Below are 17,742 nucleotides of genomic sequence, written 5' to 3' on the forward strand. Positions count from 1 at the left end.
TGGTAGGAGTCTATTCAGAATACAAAAATCTGATCACAAGAGCATTAAACAATCTGTAGTTTCACCATTCATTCTTCCTTTCAGTTATTTTCATGGACTTGCATGATCAAAAATGTTTTCACTATTGTGGCTTCACTTTCTATTATATGAAGTATGGTCAGTGCTGTGCCTGACGCAGGATGACCTTGTTAACTGAAAACTTTGATGAAAAATAGGGTCTTCTGAGATGGGCACATCAATCTCAGTCTGCTGGGGTGTTCAAATCTGACACATAACAGACCTTTTGCATCATTCTGTTTATTTCATTTCATTAATAGATGATAACTGCTGTGATATACTGTAATGTAGCCAGGATATGTATATCAAACACTTGTTTGAAATCACTCAAATAAAGACTTGCTCCAAATAAGGCTTAAACTTAGATCAAAAGCATTAATCTGGATTTGGATCAACCAACGTCTGCAGTGAACTTTAATCATGCTATTTGATAGACTTAAAAGAGTTTGAAGATATGAATACTTCACGTGCTGGTTTTTTATTTACCATCAAGTTGTTCCAACAATTTGCCAAAACAACTTCGATGAAGTTACAAACAATTAAATCAAGTGAAGATAAAGAATATCTTGGCTTTTTTCTAACTTCTTCAGTATATTATTGGTTCATAAAGAGAAGTCACACTGTGAGACAGAAATGGAGACAGGGAGTGATGGAGATGGTGGTAGTAAAATACTGCTGAGTGGATCATTAGCTTCATCAGCTAATGGTTACCAACAGCTGCAGCAGTGCAGAGAGTCCTTGGACAAATTAAGTTATCTATTTAAAACTCCTCATCAGACCATAATCAGTTGACCCAGAACTCTGCTGGCCACAAATTAGCAGGCCAATCTTATTAAAACCAGTCTCAGGACAGGTAAAAAAACACACACACACACACACACATAATAGGCAGCATTAGAAAAATGTCCTCTTTCCTCCCAAGAGCTTGACTCAAATACTCATGACTCTTACCTTATGAATGAATGAATTATGATTGGTTGGTGCACAGCTGATCAGATGCCTGTGGTGTAACTTAAATGTCAGTTGTTTGTATTCAGATAACAACCTTTGCGATTAGCCTAGCAACTGAAGCTCCTGTAACCTGAGGAGGCCCAGAGAAAGCGACCTTGGTTACTTCCTTGCAATGAGAGTCACGGGCACAACTGGTCTCACTGCGCCTGTCCTGACGAGACAGACGGGGAGGACAAGGCCACTGACAAAAGACAGAATGAGTCCAAAATAGCAATTGATGATGAGATAGATTAGATAAAAGGATGGGGGCAATATATCCTGCCGAAGAGAATGAAATGAATAGTAAAGTCAGGGTGTCATTGAGTCAGGTGGTGAATCCCAGTGAAATTATGAGTTTTATTATAAGAACTTCTGATTTGAAAAACAGCTCTTCAAGTGAAGATCCCCACATGACATCAGATGAACAGATCTGTCCCTGCAGGCAACAGGACACATTCAGCTTTTAGAAGCTTTTGAAATAATTAGTAGTTCAGTTTTCATCCTTGCATGTTTTTTATATCAATCTCTGTATCACAGGACTGAGTCTTTATGTAAGTTCAAGTCACCTCTCAAGTCAACTGAGACAAGTCCAAGTCCAACGTGAAATATGATAAAAGCCAGTCTCAAGTCAACTGTCAAGTCTTCATTGGCAAACTTCAAGTGAGTAGTAGGTTTTCAGGTGTGACAATTAAAAGGATTTGAACATCAGCGTGACACAGAGTTGTTTTTAAATGTTTTGAAGTCCAAGTCAAGACACAAGTCAGTCCACGCTAGGTTTCAAGTCACTTCAAGACAAATACAAGCTAAGTCTCAAGTCTGTCGAAGACAAGTCTAAAGTCAAGTCTTTCCAACTTAAGTCACTTAGGTCCAAGTCCAAGTCAAGTCTCATGTCAGTCCATGTCAAGTCTAAAATGTTGTCTTGAGTCAGATCTTTTCAGTAAAAGTTAAGTAAACATGCCATGCCTGCCTGCTGTCTCATTTTCATTGTGTTCAGGTGATTCAAGTCAAAGTGTCAGATCTTCAGCTTTGGCAGTAAATGTGGTTAATTCAATTCAAATGAAAGTTTTTGGAGAATGTTATATATTTCTGAACATGAGTGAACACAGCAAGTCAGCCAGTAAGAGAGTTATACAAGTGGTATGTCAGTCAGCAGTAGGTGGGTCGTTTAGTAGTTCAGTGAGTCAGACGCTCAGTCAGCCAGAGAAGCAGCCAGTTGTTCAGAGAGTCGGTCAGGCAGAGCAGTGGCTGGCCGTGAGAGCTAGTCAGAGTTAAGTGGTCACAGCCTGCTTCGCACTCAAGCGTCACAATAAACCACTCAGCTAATGGAGTTTGAGCAGCACTGTGATGTTACCTGGCAACGCCACTGCTGTCCATCAATCAGACGGACACCAGCCAGTCAGTCAGTCAGTCAGTCAGTCAGTCATGCTCTGATAACCACAGATGACACATAAGCAGTCCCCTCTGAAGCCTTAAATCTATGCAGCTGTAGGCCAGGACAAAGCAAATATAATCTTGGATATGAACAGAGAGAATGTGTTGAATACTTGTAGGACCTTTCTTTCTCTGATGTGGTTGTAGTCCTGCTGAAGGTCAGCCAGCTGGGCTCCAACAGGTTGAAGTATAGTTTAAATTTTCTAAGGTACATCTAGCCTTGTGATAAAAACCTGTCCAAGTTCTAAATTTTAAAAACTAGATAAAGATGCCCCGGTGGTGCAGAAGCTATATATTCTGCTTCAGGGCTAAAACACATTTTAAATGCAGCCTTGGAATGCATTCAGTTGGTGCAACTGCCCCCACGATTCCTCAAGTACGCACAAATAACACAGAATACGAAGAACCAAGAGAGCAATTTTTTTAGAGCATGTCCGAGACTTTCACAGTCAAGTTACAGGTCGAAGTATATCAGATCTAAGCTTATGGGAGACATGTCAGCTGCTGTATTTATATTTTTTATGTGTGCGTGTGTGTGTATTCCAGTAAAAGGTGCATGGTCCTGCTGGTCATCTTGGTCTCAATGCTCAGTGGGTTGCGGCGGAGGTCACTACCAACGCACACGCTCCTGTAACAGCCCTGCACCCGCCAACGGAGGGGACATCTGCATAGGACTACACACTGAGGAGGCCTTGTGTAACACACACACATGCGACGGTAAGGTCACGCATAAATTCAAAATCGAACTGTATCATGCCCCCACGGCTCGGGATCCTTTCATCACACCGCCAGGCATGCAATCACCTCCCACACCATGTCATTTTTGTTTTGTCCGCTTCACTAAATGGCCTCTTTCATCATTTCCTAATGAATAAAGCAGATCTTAGGTATACGTCAGTGTAAACAGCACCATGCTGAGATGGACCTATCCTCCCACTGTGCCGTGTCCTGCTGCGCTGAGTGCCAGCCTCTCTGGAGAGGTTTGCAAAGAGATCCACTTGTGCCTCCAGACTGAAAATATGGAAATTTCACATAATATGTCTGAAGTTTTGACTGCCTCTGTATGTAAAGTGCTTGTGTGATACTGGTGCCATAAAGCAAAAAGACACAAGCGTATAGCTACGATTTGACAGGTTTTGGGGCAGAAATGGAGCCAAAACAGGGCAACTTTTAATAATCAGTTAACCCAAACTACCAAAAAAAATGTTTAAAAAAAGCTTTTCTCATCCTCCCCTCCACCTCTTTTTCTCCTCTTGTTGTATTTAGCCCTGCTGTTTTATTTGACCAGGTTTCAGGATATTGTTTTTGATATCCCTGCTCCTGTCAGTCTCGTTTTAGTGCAGGGATGTCTGACAAAGGCCCAGCTGGAGCTTTTTATTTTTCAGTTGAATTTTCTTGGTGTGCATTGGATAACAAGAATTCGTGCTTCCACCAAGCATTATGGGGGGGGAATAGAATTTTTTTTTTTGTGGCTTCAAGCTTCAAATTTTTTTTTCTAAATACAAAAGCAACTAGTAACGCTAAGGCAGGGTATCTCCAGAATGACCTCCAAATCAATTACTGAACAACAAAATATGTCAAGAATCATCAGCAACTTGTCCATCTCAAAGTCAGCAGAGAAAGACATCATTTCCTATAATTTGTTGGGGAACGTTGGTACAATTTATGTGAGGACATTTAATAACTGTAAAAAGTTTGAGTACCTGTTGAATGCTCTATGGAGTATCCAGTGCCAGAACAACTTTTTTCCTGGATAGACACCTTGCTGTTTTTTCTTGTGAGCGCCACAAATGTAATTGATTCTACCTCCATCGGGGAGGAGGTGTAATGTGTGCTTTTCTTTTTTTTTCTTTTTGGGACGCCAAGATAACCTCCAAACCAAATCCTCACGCCGTGTGTTGATGAGATGTGAGATGTATAACAACACTCTGTGTACCCCCCCTCTCCTCCCACTCTGGTTCCACAAGGACATTGAAATATTCATGAGAGATCTGCCCACTAATCCAACAGGAGAAAAAGTCCAGCGTACTCAAAATAAGCGTTCAGGCTGACAGTTTAATATCAAACAGCCTTCGTTTTGTCGCCGCAGTGGGATTCTCATATTTTCTTTATTCATTGGAAACCAAAAACGTCTTGGACTAATCATGTCTGGGACCTTCATTTATGTGTTTTTTTTTTCAGGATGTGTGTTTGTTGGGGTGTGTGTGTGTGTGTACAGTGGTGCCCTGTAGTGCTGATGATTTCCGCCTGAATTGAATAGTTGTTTCCACTTAACTGTCGTTTTCATTTTGAATCAGCCCGACTGTCATTGACAGGGAGGGTAGCGCTCACAGTCAGCCTTGATGGTAATTACGGACAAAGAAAGGTAAATGGCTTTTTGTCTTTTCTTCTCCCTTTGTCGAGATGCTAATCAGCTCCTTCATCAGGATAACGTTTCCTGTTTGACGTGGACCAACATGTCCCGTTGGACCTGCGCCGATCTACTGTCTGCTTGCAACCTCGCGAGCCCAGATCCGTCTCCTCGTCCATTCTTTTATTGACAGGCGCGCTATCAGTCATCTATCGGGGTCCTCCTGGTGCCACCGCCCTCTCTGCATGTCTAATTAGAGGCAAGCTGGTTGTCAGTCACGGGGATATTTGATGCCCCCGTCGCAGGTCATTTGATTAAAGTCTCCGCCGGTAATAGAGGACAGCAGGAAGGACTGTCGGGACAGAATACTAACGAGGAGCCTTAGGCCTAATGGCGTTCCTCCTGACTCAACAGGACGATCACGCAGGTTGTCCGGGTGACAAAAATAAATGGGAATAAATGAAGCAATTAAAGCAGGCTGTGGTGATGCACGGTTATTAAACACGATTGAGGTGGTCGGTGTTTTTTTTGTGTGTCTAGACGGTTGTGCGGCGAGAAGGCAGCAGATGGCGGAGCCTGAGCCGCCTGTCGGCGAGCAGCAGACTGATAGGAAAGGTAAAAGAGGCCTGTCCACGGCCTCTGCTCGGGCCTTTCTGCCAAAACTGCACACTTGAGAGCACCCTGAATAACAAACCAGCTTTTTCATCAGCCTTTCACTGCAGTCGCCTGTGCTCCCTCCACTTCGGTGCTCTTAAATACAGGGTGAAAGAGTGCAGCAAGTGCATGGTTCGCAGGGAGGAGCTGAGAGTTGGGAATTTTCTCTGTCCTCTTGGGTTGAAGCCTTTGTTTACTGCTCGGTGGCCTGCTGCGGGGAAACAGCACTAAAGCTTGGCTCAGGAGACAACCATCTCCGCTATGCACTAAACAAACTCTCCAGGGGTTTTCTTTTCCAATCCTGTTTACATCACAAACACTTTTTGGTGTGTTTGGGCTGTTTGGCCTGCCGGGAAGGTTAGCGGCCGCGGGTGGCGACAGCTTGGGTGGGCGCTTTGGTTTCCAGGCCGTCTGAGTCCGATGTGGTCTTGTGTTTGTCTGGGTTTCCATTGATTGCTCTTTTTTCTGTGTTTAGGTGGCTGGATGGCCTGGTCACTGTGGTCAGCGTGCGATGATTCAGGCTTGCAGATGAGGAGTCGGGTGTGTGGTGCTCAGGGCAACGCCCCCTGTGTGGGGAACGGCACTCAGCGCAGAGACTGCAATGAGATACCTGGTGAGTCGGTCAGCTCTCAGACACACACTGCACCTGTGCAGTCTCCTTCAGTCGTCATTACCGGTCGAGGTCCTGCGTTCAAAGGTGCCTCGAGCGTGAGTCCTTTTCCCAGGAGATAACTGTCTGTTACCTTCACGTACATAAATATCCCAAGATACACTGCTGCATGCTTTTCACTTATTTTATCCTGGTTGCCTATGTCAGGAACAATGGTATGATGCCTTCCAGTGGAAATTTGTAAGCTCATCCTTTTGGCCTTTCATGGCTTCATTTGATAGGACAGTTTGAGAGGTGATAGGAAATGGGGATGAGAGAGAGGGGGGATGACACGCAGCGAAGAGCCGCAGGTCGGACTCAAACCGTGGGCCGCTGGGGCGAGGACAAGGCCTCTGCACATCGGCCACATGCTCCACCAACTGAGCTAGCAGGGCGCCTGTAAGCTTGTATTTTTGACATAGAAAGCAGAGGACATGATGTTTTTGCAGTTCCTGTGGTTAAGACTTGTTTGTCTGATTTAACGTTAGCAGCATACTTGAGACAAGAAAAGGGTTGACAACACGAAATTGTTGAGAAAATAACAGAGAAACGTCCGCCCGTTCTAACAGACAGAAGAAAACATCAACATCTGAGCTGTCATATCATTTTTACACCACAGTAAGCACATGTTTGTGTGTGTTTTTTAAAATGCAGATAAACCAGCTAAAAAAGTAAATTGACTACAAATGCCAGTTGACAAGTTTGCCTTTCATTTTTTTTACATTCAACGAAACGAATACAGAACAGCAGAAAGCAGCAGATAACAAATCTCATTATAACTTGTTTTAAAAGAAGTCTCGGTAACGTTCTGGATAGCATCTTTTTTCCAGCGATGATAATGACAATAGTAAATGAAGGAGCCGAATCACTTCCCTCTCATCTCTGTTTTTGCACATGTGCATTTCTGATAGGGTGATAGCCAGTGACAATGTTACAGCCGCTACTTCTTTTTATTATCTGCCAGCATCTTTAACTCCAACGCATATCACAGCAGTCTGCTGGGAAAGAAAAACGAGCGTGTCCAGCAGGGTGTTAGGTATCCATCACAGCCACTAAACACATGTTACCACTGCAAAGTCATTTGAACCATGAACAAATGCTGAATGTACCCCTTCCCACTGAAGACAAAATCCAGATGTCAGCAGGTTTTTTTTTCTCCTATAAAAGAGGAAGCTTTGAGGGTTAGCACCATTGGCTTCGGTCTCTGTAAAGTCAGACCATCTAATAGTGGGGAAGCTTCAGGTTCAGCCCACAATCCTTCAGTCGTCCTTCAGGTCAAATATATGTCGGAGCATCATTGGAAAGTAAAAGATCGGACGCAGTCCAACACCCTCAATTATTTACAAAGTATCATAGTGATTCAGCATCATCACCCTCACCATCCTCACTCACAACCATGTGCATACACTAACATACCTTATTTGTTTGTGTGCAGCCAACATCCCCTCTGTGCACCAAAGTCATCTGCTTCTGTTAATTAACCATAATTAAGTCCATGTGTATCCAACAGGTTGGTGGTTGACCCCGTTAGCCCCGGCGCACCTTGTTATGCTGCTGACGATCTCACAAAGTTTCTCCTGAAATGATCTTTCATGGCCTGCCAGCGCTGGCCTCTCAACGCGCAGAATCCTTAATGAGAGCAGGCGAAGGCGATTAATATTAATGGGTTGTCACAACACCAAATCACATCTAATTTTATTGCGGATTTCAATTCGGCGATGGATGGATTTGTTAAGGTCACTCGCTGAGGGGAGGCAGCTGAGAGGAAGCTGAAAAATTAGGCCAAAAAATTAATTAGGAGATGTGGCGCTGCAATTAAGTCTGCTCACACACACATCAGCCCTCCCCAGCTCCTTTCTTCTTTTCTTCTAGGATTTGTGTTGAACAACACGCGCTATAACTGTAAATTATAGTCCTGCCGTCAAGTGTCTCCGACAGCAACGAGGGAGGTTCAATCTGGTGGAGCAGAGCTGTTTTTTTCACTCAACAGCCCATTTCTCTCCAGAAAGTTTTGGAATTCACTGATGCAGAAGAAGAAAAAAAAAATCCTCTCCACAAACCGTTTAGGCAACATTTTAAATGACATTTCAATTTCTCATTCACTGTTTTTGTTTCTGCATGTGTCAACTCCCCTGATGTTACAGTCGGTGGCTGTTCCTCCGAGGAGAGCCTGTGTGTGTGTGCATGTGTGTGTGTGTGTGTGTGTGCATGCCTGTGTGTGTCTGACCCTGTGCTCCTCTCCTCTCTGCAGTCATTCTCCCTGCATCTGGTTTTGATAAGGACCAGCACTGTGGAGGTAAGTGGATAAACAGCTGCCTTCTCCTTGTTTCTGTGTGCATGTCGAGGTTTGCCCCCTTGTCTCCACAGATGTCTGTTTTCATGCATTATATGTACATTTTCATGGTGCGTGTCTGTTCGGAATTCTTACGTCCACTCAGGCGGAGGAAGAATGTTACGTTCACTGTGATGTTCCTGGAAAAGGCCATCGGGGAGAGTCCAACTGCTGGATGATTGAGACGCGTTCATCACAGCAATGTTGCTTCACGGGCCAAAACACTCAGATCAAAACTTAAGATTTTTTTCTTGACCTCAAAGTTACTGATGGCAAAAACCAAAAGTACAAACACAAGTGCACATTCCTGGTTTGAAGAAAAAAACGAAAAAAACATATTTCTCAAGAGAAAGACACGCACAACTTAAAATTGTTCGGCTCAGCAGTCCTCACTTCCTGTCGCAGCCTTTATCAGAAGGATAAAAGATATGCTTAACTGGCCTCTCAGAGCACCCTCACACAGCCACATTTCATCTGCTCAGTTCTGACCTAGGTCAAGAATTCTACCCTTCATAGCGAAGTGTATCGTAGTAATAGCAGGAGTGTAGTGTTATAGTTATAGTTGGTGTAAAAGGGCGCTGCTCTTTGAAGGAGCTCAAAGGATCCAAGATGCTACGAGGCTTCTCCTGCTGGCAGAACTGATCCCCATTCAACACATTCAGAAAAATCACATTTTGGCTAGACTAACCACATTAAAAAGTTTAGCTGAGGGAAGCGTTTTGGTGTTCGAGGGAGCATAGACAGCAAACTGTGTCGGCATGAGCATATCAACAGGGTAATATTGACAAGCTTCAGGTAATATTGGCTGAGCTGCCGACCTGTATGAATAATTCTGTGTGGTTCTTTTCTCAGCTAAATTTATTCAGAGGCTGATTTTGGTGCATTGTCCAGAAATTTGACTTTTTTTTTTTTTTTTTAGGTTGAAAATATGTTAGAAAAACAGACAATGACCCAGCAATTTAATCAAGTGTTGGAAAAAGATCATGTTATGGTCAAGTGAATGAGAGAAATGTTAACCATTTGTTGTACTTTCTACTCTTTTTAAAGACTTTTAGTTGGACAGTGTGTCTTTACTGTCAGCTTATAGTGTAGAAATACCCCCATAATATGGGGGAAGAGAGAGACATGCAACAGAGGCCAGAACTGAATGCAGTTATATGTTTCTTAGCCTTTGTACTACCTGTAAATCTGTATACACTTTTCTAATTTAGATTGAGAATGTCTGAAATCTGTTATGTACATAAAGCCAGAGATGTGGGAAGAAAACATTTAAAAAAAGGAAGTGATAATGTATGCTAAAGCTTTACAAACATCTTCCTCGTTCCCCAGCATTCACCTCCATCCACCTCATCGCCACCGGTGTTTCCTGTTTCCTCGGGGCGGGGCTGCTGTCCTTCCTGATCTACGTCTACTGTCAGCGTGTCCATAAGCCTTCGCAGGAGTCTGCCGTCATTCACCCCACCACCCCCAACCACCTCAACTACAAGGGCAACACCACGCCAAAGAATGAGAAGTACACGCCCATGGAGTTCAAGGTATGAGATCACTAGAGAGCTGTGTAGCTGCATCTTGTAAAATATTACACAGATAAAAGTAATGAAAATGGAAATAGAAGGGCTATTTACCTGGGGTTACTCACACGCACAAACACACACAATGTAAATGTTGAAGATTCAAGGGCAATGAATGTGATTCATGTTTTATTTAGAGCCTTTATTCATGCATTTATCTCAATAGAGCGCTAACCACAGAAGATGAATTACAGTTCATTTTTATTCCTCCTTGCTCTTATACAGAACCTATAGGCTTAAAGCCTTTCTACCTGCCCACAAACCAAATCCTTGTTAATGGGGCCCATTACTTTTCCAAAAGCATTACTTAGCTGTCGACCCTCCACCGCCATCAGTCCCCTGTGCATTCACATTTACAGCAAGTCAAGAAACTGTTTTTCTTCCAGGTTCATGTGCTTACTTCTACTTTGTGTCCCATTCTTTACAACGTCTGTTGTTTTGCTCACTAACTGATTGTAAAGAATTCAACTCTGGGAGATTATTATTGATTTTCCTTCTCTGTAACTTCCCAGGATTGTGATAATCAGCTGTAGATACATTAACTTAAAACTTTTTATGACCTGAATCAGAAGGTTTACTGTGATCTCTGCCACCTCCATCTCATTCTTTGTCAGCATATACCATCTTCTGATTTACCTTTATCAGAATTAGCCGATCTGACACCACCCTTTCAATGTGTCATACCTTGTTAGTTTAAGTTAATACTCATATATAATATTCAGAGTGTCAGATGCAGCACAGTGATTCATTTCACCCTGTCATATTCAGTTAGATCCTTGTATGTTGTGGACAGGTCTTCCTCCCCTGCTGCCTCTCTGAATAACCACAGAGCAGCTCAGATTTTTAAACAATATTATAAAGAGATATTTCTGCATGGTTAACTCACAGAGCGGGAGATGACACCACATTTCATATGGACACTAAACCATCGCGCCTAACACAGTTGTTGCAGCTCAGACTCCACAGTCTTTGTTTTTGTGGTAGTGCAACTGGATGTTAGCTGGTGCTTAAACTCTGATTCCAAAATATGAATTTATGATACATCCAAAAACATTTTGACCCAAAGCACAACACAATCCACAAGTTTACTCAAGCTAACATTTAAATATTTCCTAACATTTAGTCGCTGCTGTACTTCTGGGATAGAGAATTCGGCAAAAAGGACTAAACCTAACACGAATAAAACCTTTAAACGTTACCCCAGCTGTGAACAATTGGCATCTGAGTCACATAGATAAATAGATTTTTATCAGCAGCGGTGGTTATTCAATAGTGTATTAATCACCAGCAACGCAAGCTCAATTGCAATTCGTTTGCCTTTATTGGCCCTATTCATGCAATGTTTCTCCGCCACGAACAGCCAGATTACTTTACTACATTAGCCATGAGCTAATGTTAGCCGGCAAGGAGCACACAAGGAGTGTGTGTGTGTGTGTCTCCTCTCTGTAACGTTACATTCATGAAGTAAAGTACATTTCCCTCCAGCTCCAGTTACAGTCAACATTTCAGTAGCGTGACATAAACACAGACAATGGAGGTCTCCTTCGCAGATCACTGCTGCAAGATGAATCCACTTTAATCCCAAAAGCTAAAAAGTAGTCTCTCACCTGGCCGTCCTATTTTGCTGAAATAATCAGTAATGTACAACACTGAACATGGCTCAGTTCATCTGTTCACCAAACTTCACTCACTTCTCTCGTGTGGTCCACTGCACCATACAGACGGACTTTACATCGTGGCTGATGTGATCCCATCGAAAGAGGGTCTCTAGTTTTACTCGATGTCTGCGATTGAAGAGAAATGATTGAAACTGGGATACAGTGATCCATGACTTAAAGCGAAGATGTGTTTTACAAAAATAATGAGGACCCAAAGGCTAGACACTCAGGCGGCAGGCAGGGTTAGGAGCAAAAAGAGAGCTCAATTAAAATGAAGCTGTAAACCAAAGTCCAAGACATACAAAGTCAAAGCGCAAAAATGGCAACAAAAGGCAACAAACAGAAGAAGCAGGCATGGGCAAATCCCAGAATTAAGTACAAACCAATGAAGCGCTGGGAAAGGAACAGGGAGGAATATGAGGAGATACAGGGCTGACGTGGGGGAAACTAAACAGATGAACTGACAGAGATTAATTGAAAAACACAAGCTTTAATAGACAGGGACTAATTAACAGATGAATCATAGGTCAACAGGAAAAAATGTGGGAAACGGACAAAGGAGAGGAAGTGAAAAGCAATCATGACACATAAAAAGAGAACTACTACTTCCCTTCATCTGGCGTAATAGTTCCTGCGACAATAGGACATCATTGTTCCATGACATAGACACACAGACTCAGAAGACACCAGCCAGGCTGTTACGGTTGGTAAACAAAAATACTGAGAAACAATATTTTTTTATAAAGTCCTGACCTCTGATGCTTTGATTTTGATGTTAAGGATCTGTCTGTTGTGAGTCTGACTTTATGAAAGCGCGACATTAGCATGGCCTCTGTCGGACTTGAGCTCATGTGTGCAGGCAGGGAGACATCTTAACCTGACGGTTTCTAAGATCCTACCAAAGCATGGCAGGAACATGATAACCACAATGCGTGTTTGATCGGGTCGGCCTCCAGACACTTGTTGTCCTTGCTGTTATTGTTGTTGCTGTGTGCACACCGCGCTGACAGCCGTCGCGGTGCTGAGAGCCTGAACTCATTAACTTTAATGACCAGAAGGGGCCAGACTCAGCTGGGCGTGCAGCCGATGTCACCGTGTGCAGCCACGTCAGTGTTTATCCGGCAGCTTCCCTCTCCTCCAGGCCAATTTATGATGCCCAGCGTTGTGTATTTCACCGACTCTAACCTGATTATCTTCCTGCCTCTGTCCCCAGAGCTGTTCAGATGGATTACATTAGTCTAATGCTTCCCCTGGAAAGTGTTTCACCTTATGGTCGGCTTTTACCAGAGACTCAGCAATTGCATTAGAATAAAATGTGCGTTTTAGTCTTGTTTTTATTTAAGAGAGCTGCACTGAATTCCCGCCATCTCATATATTAGTGTATTGAGTATGCTTGACATGAACTAAATTAAATTTGTTAAATTGGTTTGCTTTGGTTATGAATACATTTACAGCACACAAGCTATAGCCCCGAGGCTGGCTAGTGGAGGTATTTCATTCAGCTGCAGGCAGGAATTACTGATATGACTTTTACCCCTTACAGAAAACACAACTCGCTCTCCTTCTTAACGACTCTGTTCGCCCTATAATTGAGTCCTAAAATAACCGAAAACCTCCTCCAATGAAGAAGAATTATTTCCAACGAAATCTGCTTATTGAAGGGATTTATGAATGAGTGCATGCATCTTAAAATGGAATGAGCAGACATCTGCTCTGCTAGCAATACAAAATGAATTTGATTTCAGAAAAAGTGATTTTTGCATTAGAAATCTGATGCAAGTATTTTTGGTTTTGGTTCCTTTGCTTGTTTATTCAAGGACCGGTTCAACACTTATTACACACCAAGAGTGAGATAAGAAGGTGGATGACACTCATTGATGTACAGTAACTATGAGGCTACGAGACAGTTAGCTTAGCTTTGCATAAAGACTGAATGCAGAGGAGCGCAACCAGCCTGACTCTGTCCAGAGTTAAACACAAACATGTCTAGTAGCATCTCTGAGGGTCACTCATTAACATTTTATATCTCGTTTGTTTAATTTGCAGATGAACAGTGTACAGTGAACAGTGGACAGTGTGGTTTTACAGGGGTTATGTGCTGGACTATTTCTTGGCTACAGTGATTCTGAAAGGGGCCATTCTGCATAATGAGTACCTTCACTTTTGGTACTTTAAGTATATTTTGATATATTTTTGTACTTTTACTTCTGTTAAATGTTAAATGCATTACTTTTACCTACACATGAATAATTTTGCGCTGTGTATGCACTTACATCCACTGAAAATCTGGAAATTTTCACACGCATTCATTACATCGCGGTTAGATTATTGCAATTCTCTCTACTCCGTTCTCCCTCAGTACAATCTTTCCACGCTTTAACTGGATAACAACTATTTGAGCACATCTACCTTGGTTGCCTGTACGTTATAGAACTGATTTAAATATTTTAATAGTCACTTTTGAAGTAATGTTAGTATTTCCGAGATCGAGGCTAAAAACCAAGGGAGACTGAGCTTTTGGAATCAGAGCCCCTTGATTTTGTGCCGGAGGAGATGAGGCAGGCAACTCTGTTTCTTATTTGAAATCTCTCTTAAAAACACATTCTTTATTACAAAGGCTTCCTCCTGAATAGCACACTTTGTTTTGTTTTAAACCTGTATTTCAGTAATTCTCGTTTGTTTTATTATTGCATGATTTATCTGTAATTTTTTCCAGTTTTTAAGTCTTTATAAGTTATTATTATTGTTATATCTGAGCACCATTGCTTGGCCGGGATCAGTGACATTTACATTGACATTTACATTTATATTTATATTTAGGGCATTTAGCAGATGCTTTTGTCCAAAGCGATTTACAATAAGAGTGACCTCACTGGGTCCTCACTTGCCACCCGGTGGTGACAAAAAGTTTATTTCCCAAATTTGTTGAATTGTTCCTTTAAGTAAAAACAACAAAGTCATTAGAGACGGAAAATATTATTAGTGGTATGTGTGATATGTGTTCTTTGTCATAAAAATGTGTTTAACATTTTTGTAATATGCAGTGCGTCACTCCTCTTGCTCTCTCTGCTGGTTTCTTCCAGACGCTGAATAAGAACAACCTGCTGCCAGACGAGAGATCCAACTTCTACCCAACGCCGCTCCAGCAGACCAACGTCTACACGACCACCTACTATCCCACGGCGCTCGGCAAATACGACTACCAGCCCAATTCCTCCCCTTCGCCGTGCAGGACCTACAACCACAGCAACAACAGCTGAGACACGCCCCACAACCGGCTCTCCGAACCCCTCCTGCCACTTCCCCAAATGGACACCACCCCATCGCCACGGTGACATAACTGAACCGACGTGAACTGAAATGTTTCTCAGAGCTCGGCCAGTTTTTCTTTGCTCGCCACCGCCCCTCTCTTCGCTCCACTCGTCTCTTCCGCATGGCAGGGTTTGTGTCTTCAGAGGCATTTCTGGAACTTTCCATCAGGAGGTCCGGGTTTGGAGGACGAGGCCCGTGTCCCGGTGCGCTCGAGGACAGCTGGGGACGTGTTGATGTAAGGGCCAGACTGGATATAGAAGTGTCAACTCGGAGCTTCATGTGGGGATCTAGTGGAAAACTCTAGCAGGACGAGTCTTCAGGCAGATTGTTATGAGCAGAACCTGTCACGTAGGTGCTGAGGCAAGCACCCATGGTTCTGAACATGAACGCAACATTATAAAAATATATATCACATTCCTCTGGATCCGGGTCACCATTTCACGCCTCTCCGTTACTAACCACATTCTTGGCCGGTAAGGAACTTTGAGTCCCTCGACAACGAAAGCACTGAGAACAAAACTCACTGAAGTCTCTGTTGAAGCAAATTAGCGATCAATATCAGCCTGGTTGTCAGGGGCGGAGGCACGCCCTCCATTGTTGTGTCGTGTGATGGAAAAGATAAAAACTTCAGAGCAGATGAAGTTTTTGAACATTTTAAGGAGTCACAACACTAAACATCAGCCTGAGGTGGACAGAAATTCTCTAAATCTGCTCCTCATCAAACACCTGTTGCAGACGAGGGCATTCACTCGTAAAGGGAGAGCGAGGGAACTGTACATAAAGCTTTGGGATGCCTTGGGTGCCTGTATGCAATAGAGGGCAAAGGCCAGATTTGTTTTTTTTTTCTTTCTATTTCTTCAGTTTTTTTTCCCCCAGAATAATAAAGACTTCTGAAAGGGAATTGATTGATTCTCCAATTGATTCTCCAGTGATTGCATCGATTCTACTGAGTGCTAAATAGCTCGGTGGTCATATCAAATATGGCCAGTGTGCTGAACAACTGGATCGAAGTTTTCTATGATGGTAGAATAAGCTAGTAGGCTGGCACTTGTTCGTTTTTTTTTTTTTTTTAATGTTTGTTTTTTAAGATGACGTTTGTTTTATTCTCGAGCTGTAGCATAGGAGGACATATTTTGTTAAATAAGGTAGAGCCGATTAATTCTCGTATTTCTCTAATTTCACGCGTTCTTGTGTTTTTCTTGATTTTTTCCAGACGTTTGGTAAGCATTGCATCTTCAAATGTTAACACAAATATAAAAACAATAAAGATGACTGATATGGTTTTTACAAAGAATGACTGTCAGAAAACGTCCATTCGGCCTCACTTGAAAAGAAAAGAAGAAAAAAAACACTAAATTATGCTTGTTGAGATGTTTGCCTGTGTGAAGGTCAAAAGGAGTGCATGAGCGTGTGCGTTTGTGTGTTTGTGTGTGTGTGTGTGTGTGTACATGCAAACACATGTACTCTCTCCGTGTGTGTGTACGCCTGAATGGACAAAGGGGGATTGCTGTATTTTGTACAATGTAAATGCTTTCGTACTTCTGACTGTATATGAGCAGGTCTGTAGAGGCGATTTTTTTTTCTGTGTGCATTTCTTTCCACATTCAGCCGCTGACACTCCAGGCAGTTTTTTTTTCTATATTTCATGTACGAGATGTTAATCATTGTAAGTTAAAGCATCGCACCTCTGGTTCCTGCAGAGTGGAACGGACACTATTTATAGTCAAAGCTTGGTTTATAAAGGGCATTTTCACAGCTATATTTTATTATTATTATTATTGCCTGATTGATGAATGCTAACCCAGCAATGCTTTTCAGTTCAGCTACTGTACATGCACGAGATGAGAGCTCTATGTGTATATAGGAGCAACAGCCTTCTGCAGCCCATTAATGACCCTGCAGAGGATCGTGTAAATGTATCTGTATATTGTATAGCTAACACTGTTTGTTTAAAAAAAAAAAGAAAAAAAAAAAAAAAAGCCTTATAGTTGTTTAAAAAAAAGTGCAGCAGCTAAGTACACACCAACCATGAGGTTTGTTTGGGGACAGAGCTCCACAGTGTGACCGAGCGAGCGGGCGAGCGACCGCCCGTGGCTCGTGACCTTTCCCAGCTGCTCAAACATCACATTTCAGAGACGCACACGAGTCCGGACTGAAAGTAACGCCACGTAGCACCGATAACATCAGACTGCAGATAATAACGTGCGACGAAAAACAGAATTTAAAAGAAGTCATTTTGATCTAAATCAGCCTCTGTTGGCTTGGCCTGAGAGCCAGTCATCTGATTGGTCAATTTTGAGCTCTGTCCCCTGCGATGTGAGGCTCTGTGCCCTTCTATGCAACTTACCAGGTGTACTGTTAGACCTGTCATGTAGACTGTAATCACTGCCTTTTAGACACTGTGAATTTTTGGTACCCTATATTTTTGTATATTGTACATTATAAAGGATAATAAACCTTGATGCCAACACAACAGCCGGCCAGTGGGCTCTGTCACAGTTACATTCTTTTAGAGGCTGTGATTCATGATATTTTCAGTTGCTGATGGATCAACATTTTCCTAGTTAAACAAAACAGAAAAACTTCTGACTTTTGCCAGTTTAACAAGGTGTTTTTCTATTAGCTTGAAAAGGTTTTTAAATGCATGAAAATGTACTTTTTACCCCACAAAACACATCATGTCATGTAAATGAAACATTTCTGGGGATCTGGTGTGCAGTGAGACGTACATTTCCTAA

The 17,742-nt window shown here is 42.5% G+C and overlaps 1 protein-coding gene across 9 annotated transcripts in view; it reads left to right on the top strand.

Annotated features, from left to right (window-relative positions):
• sema5ba (sema domain, seven thrombospondin repeats (type 1 and type 1-like), transmembrane domain (TM) and short cytoplasmic domain, (semaphorin) 5Ba) overlaps positions 1-17,477 on the top strand; it is a 185,419-nt gene extending 167,942 nt beyond the window's left edge. For 5 of the 9 annotated variants that reach the window (XM_030428591.1, XM_030428587.1, XM_030428586.1 and 2 more), the window contains 6 exons: positions 3,025-3,195; positions 5,369-5,443; positions 5,958-6,095; positions 8,383-8,427; positions 9,793-9,998; positions 14,776-17,477. In XM_030428591.1, the coding sequence (XP_030284451.1) occupies positions 3,025-3,195; positions 5,369-5,443; positions 5,958-6,095; positions 8,383-8,427; positions 9,793-9,998; positions 14,776-14,952 (812 nt within the window). In that variant the 3' untranslated portion in view covers positions 14,953-17,477. Of the gene's footprint in view, positions 1-3,024; positions 3,196-5,368; positions 5,444-5,957; positions 6,096-8,382; positions 8,428-9,792; positions 9,999-13,738; positions 13,859-14,775 lie in introns of all 9 variants that reach the window. The other 4 variants (XR_003985282.1, XM_030428592.1, XM_030428593.1 and 1 more) reach the window with 4 other exon arrangements.
• Positions 17,478-17,742: the final 265 nt, after the last annotated feature.

Source organism: Sparus aurata, chromosome 9 (assembly GCF_900880675.1).
Source record: "Sparus aurata chromosome 9, fSpaAur1.1, whole genome shotgun sequence".
Classification (NCBI taxonomy): Eukaryota; Metazoa; Chordata; class Actinopteri; order Spariformes; family Sparidae; genus Sparus; species Sparus aurata.